Source organism: Arachis ipaensis, chromosome B08 (assembly GCF_000816755.2).
Source record: "Arachis ipaensis cultivar K30076 chromosome B08, Araip1.1, whole genome shotgun sequence".
NCBI lineage: Eukaryota > Viridiplantae > Streptophyta > Magnoliopsida > Fabales > Fabaceae > Arachis > Arachis ipaensis.
In genome coordinates, this window is record NC_029792.2 from 5,879,217 (window position 1) to 5,884,220 (window position 5,004).

The window sequence follows — 5,004 nt, forward strand, 5'->3', positions numbered from 1 at the left end:
TGTGTTTTCTCTTTTTATATCTTCCATCGCTTTCCTTCAGTTTACGACAATGAAAATGACATTTAACTTCAACGTTTTGAAGTTCGGAACTGTAACTGTTATTATGTCTTACTCTTGTTCCTAAGTACAATAAGCATGTAAAATATTGGTGAAACCCTTTCATCGTTCATTCTCAGACCTCCACTAGAAGGATAATAGCTCACTAATTATTACTGTTTACTAGGTCAAAAGGAATGAAATAGAATCGTAGACGGAACTTACCATTTCATCAAGAAGGTGCTTTATTTGGTGCATTGCAACCTGTGGAAATGTACAGATAATAACAGCATAGCGAGAGCATATACAAGGAGTTAAGTATTCTAGAGACAACAATTACAGTATCATACAAGTATGGCTTAAGCAAAGCTGCCATTATTTTTTCATTTTATGGAACTACAAGATTACGGAGGTTATTAATACTGATAGTTACAATGAAGCAGTTGATAGCGTCTGCAAGACAAACTTCTTTGAGAACGCATCTTCGTGGAACCTTCAATCCAACATGAGGTCTATGTGGATATCATAGGGTTCTCAATAGGAATGAACACCATTTATTGATTCATAACATACCCTTTACATCTTCAAGCTACAGGAGGGTTAGATGCCGAAGGTGCTTCACTTATGTTTGAGGGAGGGGTTTGGGGAGGTGGTGGGCTCACATGAGTCATACAATAATCTTCTTTTGGAGTTTCCAGATTATGCCATTCAACTTCGCCGGCTGTAAATCTATCAAGGATTACGCAAAACACAGAATTTTATTAAAGAAAAGAAAACTCCTAGGACCCTCCTATCCCATGGGTTGTGTGCATTATTGATGAGTAAGTTTATTTGTCCACTAAAAATAGAAAGAGAAAGCCAATGCATTTAGTAGTGGTAAGTACGACTTATGTTTTGTTTTCTCTATTTGATGGTTTATTTTATGGGCAAGAACTTCACTCATTCATGTCAAAGAAACCATTACTCGTATATAGAATATAATGGATGCAAAGATACCCAACAAGAGGATACGTTCTGTCCTCCACATGTCTGTTATGCTAACATCGGCATCCGATAAAAGCCAGTAATCAGCGTCACTCTGCATAAAGGGAAAGCAAAATCCTTTTATTATTGAGCTACAAGAGATTTATTTTGTTTTCTTCCGTAGAGACAATGCCAAAAACTTCATGCATCACATGCATAAATTGAGTTTGTAAAATATCTAAAGTTGAGGCCAACTGCTGGAAATTTCTTTGCCGTAAGATACCCTATTCCTCATGATTTGCAATCGTGCATTCTTTACTCCTAGGATTGCTATTTGTAAAATGCAAATCCATGATACAAGTATCTCAAACTCTTGCCATACATACCTCAAAATCTGAAGGAACAATCTTCGTGATCCCACCCGCAAAATCATGTGAATTAGATAAATCTGAAGGCCTATATACATCTTGTATCCCCATTTCAAGGTCCTTGCCTCTATCATTTGAGACCACTGTTGATTGGTGCTTATTGAAATCTGGTCTTGATGGAATATTTGGGCCCACATTAACACCATTAATCTCAAATTTCTCTTCAAATTGACTAGCATGGCAGTGAGAAGAGAACAGATCAGGAATGTCATCGTATTGCATTTTGCAATTGCCATTACCCCAACAGAATGACTTGGCATATACAAAAAAAAAAAGAAGCATACCTAAGAAGATAAACGTCTATTGGGCCCGTTGTGCTTCTCAGGACAATCCTGTATTTCCTCTGAGGATAATCAACAACCTGATAGAACATAGAAAATTTGGCTACGGAAAGATGCCGGGAAAATAGCTTTTATGCTAGTCTTCATAGCCCCTAAAATTACCTCATCAGGATCAGGGACCTCCAAAGTGGTGCAATATGGAGCTTTAATTGCTATCAAGGTTTCATTCTGACAAAAGACAAGGTATTCATACAAAAAAAAATTATATTGTGAGATGCAAGGGAAAATTTAGAATCACCATATAAACTTTTGTTCACAGGATAAAGAAAATCAACCTGAGATGAGGGCAAACTCTTTATATCTTCCTCGGTGACAAAAAGATACCTATGACGAAGGAAATAGGTTACAAAGAATCACATAAAAATTGTGGTTAAATCTGAAAAATAGATACTACCTTTGAGTGTTTTCATCTTCACTAACACCTCTTAATCTTTCTTGCATCTCTCTGCAATAGTTAGAAGATTAAGGATTAGTTAAAAAGATAGCAGACAAGTATAACAACTGTTTAGGGTTTAGTAGAATCAGCAGAGGACACTGAAACCTTATTTGCTCGTCTAACCGGTGCTCCTCATTTGTAAGATTTTCTACTTCAGCCTACAGATTTAAAAGGGAAAAAATAACAAATAAAAAAGGAGTTATTTCAAAGTATTCCATATGCCATGCAATACATAATCCTGCATGCATTTCCAGACAACCATGGCAAACCAAATTACATTACTATTGAAATTTAATTCAGAAGATATGTTGGCTATTTGAAAACAAAACTAAACAAAATATAATGAAAACATCAGTTTTGTTTGCCTGCCTGCCTTACATTTATGATATAAACTCAAAACACTATAAAAGTGATTCAAGGCCATATTATACATGATATGAATCAAGGAGAATTACTGCCAAGATGCCATATAACCATAAGACAATAATGCAGAGTAAAAGGAAAAGTCTGTAAAGTCCTTGACTTTCGAAGGCAATAATTTGTGTGAGCATTTGAGCAGAAAACTTGACTAATTCCTTACCTGTAAACTAGCAAAACTATCAACAGCCTGCCCTGGTCTTGAAACATCCAGTCCCCTGACCAATATCAAAAGAGTTGGTAAAAAAATTCCAACACTTAGGATAACAATATATGACAAGAAAAACAGTGGTATAAAAAGCACTCATACTTCCATTGAATTCTGTTCTTTAGTTTCTTTTCTATAAGGCCAATCCCTTCAAGAACATTCGTTATATCATATATCCTCCTCTTTTGTACCTGCCAATAGAAAAAGCACCTTCAAGTAATCAACCTTTATGCCACGAATCTTTAGACGTGACAGAAAAAATATTCAACCTCTAATGTCTCAGCAGCTTTATTCAAATCAAGAATACCATCCTCTGCTTGTTTGATCAAATTGATGAACTTCTTTGTCAACAGACCTGATTTAAACAAAAGAAACAATAGTTATAAAGGATAATATAAAGTACTATTTTCAATTTTTCAAGCAAGGCATATAAAAGAAATATTTACAGAAACTCCAATGGTTGTCATTTAAATAGCAAAGACATGGCAATATTATGCTACCTAAAGAGCTGTCATAACGACATGGACCAGAAGGTGCGAGATTATTTGCTGATGGTGAACCTGCCAGGATGATAGAAAATTATTAAATATGTTCTAACTTGGTAACTGAAATATTGCTATACATAGATTCGATTTCATCATTTATCAAACCATAAATATGGAAACCTGCTATACAAAGTCTGAGAGTTAACACTCACTGATATTTGATCCAGGGATTTGAGATCCTGATCTGTTGCATTTTGTAAGTCGAGAGGATTTGCTTGCCTTTCCCGTCTTCCTCGAGATAGGTGTCCGGAAAGGACTATTAACTGCTTCAGTGGATGCTGGAGTCACATTACCAGAATCACCTTCAAGATCAGTTGTAACACTCTTCCGCTTTAATTGCTGAATTTGAGGAACAAAATCCATTTAGTTGCAATCTTGAAATAAATACAAAAGGGGATATAACAGATAAGTTAAGAGTGTAAATAAGTGCATTGTCCTAAGTGATTCATGTACCATAATCATCTCCAATATGGACAATCAATATGTACTTAATTACCACAAAGGATTGTAAAGACATCTACTTATAATATCCTTAATATTACAGATCAAAATATTGGAAAGATGTCAATAGAAATAATTGAATGAAAAAAAGGCAGTGCTCCATTGCATGTATAAGTGCCCATTGCCTTATATGAAGTCAAAAATCTTCCACCTTCTTGATATCAGATCTCATGGAATTCACCAATGAAAACGTAGTCATATTTCCAGGTTGAAAGTTTTTTCTTAATTCACGTAAACTTAACCTATGACCACAAAATCACACATAACTGGCTACTGACCAGTGAAACTAACCAACTCATAAGTCATAATTCAGCTCCAATGTTTCCTTCAGAGTTAATCCACAGTCTAATTCCAACAAATTAACGACTATGCAACTAATTAAAGCCTCAATCGAGCAGATCCCTACAGAATCTTTCGACTAATTACTAAGCTGAAAACCAATTCACAATTATAAATAATTCTAGAAAAATCACCAACCACCAAAAATTGAGAAAACAATAATAATATTGTAGCGCGCAAAACAAGAGAGAAAACGAAATAAGTGAAGACCAACAGGAGTTTTAACGGCAATGGCGTCGGCGTCGTTCTGAGAAGTTGTGCGGTGGTCGGTGGCGAAGCGATGGTAGTCTGCGGGCGGAGCAAAAGGCGGTTTGGTGGAAGGGAGGGGCACCTGGCGCTTCATGGAGCGTGCTTGATCCGCGGATCAGAGAGAGACAAGGGTTTTAAGAACGGTGTTTGGCAACTCAGAAAATGGAAGAAAAAAAAAAGCGGGAGAGAGAAAACGAGGGAAAGATAAAATAAAAAAATAAAAAAGGAGAAAAAAATATAAACGAAGTGAAGGAGGGAATTTGGTTCGGTTTAGATGTCGAGGGAATACATAATAACAAAACCCTCCAAAAACAAAATAAAAAGAAAATGTTATAATAGTCGGCTGATTTTTTTTATATAAAAATTATTGTTGTATTATTTTTTATTATAAAATTTCGTACAAAAATAATAAATAAACTTTCATAAAAATTAATAAATATAAATGGAAATTGTTCCCCTAACTGCCACAGTTTGAATTTGGCGTCAGTCACATATTTCTGACATTGAAATTTGATAAATAATTAAATATAAATAAAAACTG

At 35.2% G+C, this 5,004-nt stretch overlaps 1 protein-coding gene across 4 annotated transcripts; it reads right to left on the reverse strand.

Moving 5' to 3' along the window:
* On the reverse strand, positions 264–4,705 carry LOC107614250 (transcription factor E2FB). 4 transcript variants are annotated; one of them, XM_021108709.1, is made up of 14 exons: positions 4,429–4,705; positions 3,527–3,713; positions 3,330–3,389; positions 3,099–3,184; positions 2,932–3,020; positions 2,785–2,839; positions 2,310–2,362; positions 2,163–2,213; positions 2,044–2,092; positions 1,871–1,936; positions 1,712–1,788; positions 1,386–1,599; positions 1,048–1,114; positions 264–765 (listed from the first exon to the last, which is right to left on the reverse strand). In XM_021108709.1, the coding sequence occupies exons 1-14, from the start codon at positions 4,555–4,557 to the stop codon at positions 704–706; spliced, it is 1,245 nt and encodes a 414-aa protein (XP_020964368.1). In that variant the 5' UTR covers positions 4,558–4,705; the 3' UTR covers positions 264–703. The 4 variants fall into 4 exon arrangements, with proteins under 4 accessions (XP_020964368.1, XP_020964367.1, XP_016171961.1 ...); XM_021108708.1 differs by having other exon boundaries at positions 1,033–1,114; XM_016316475.2 differs by having other exon boundaries at positions 264–757; positions 4,429–4,701.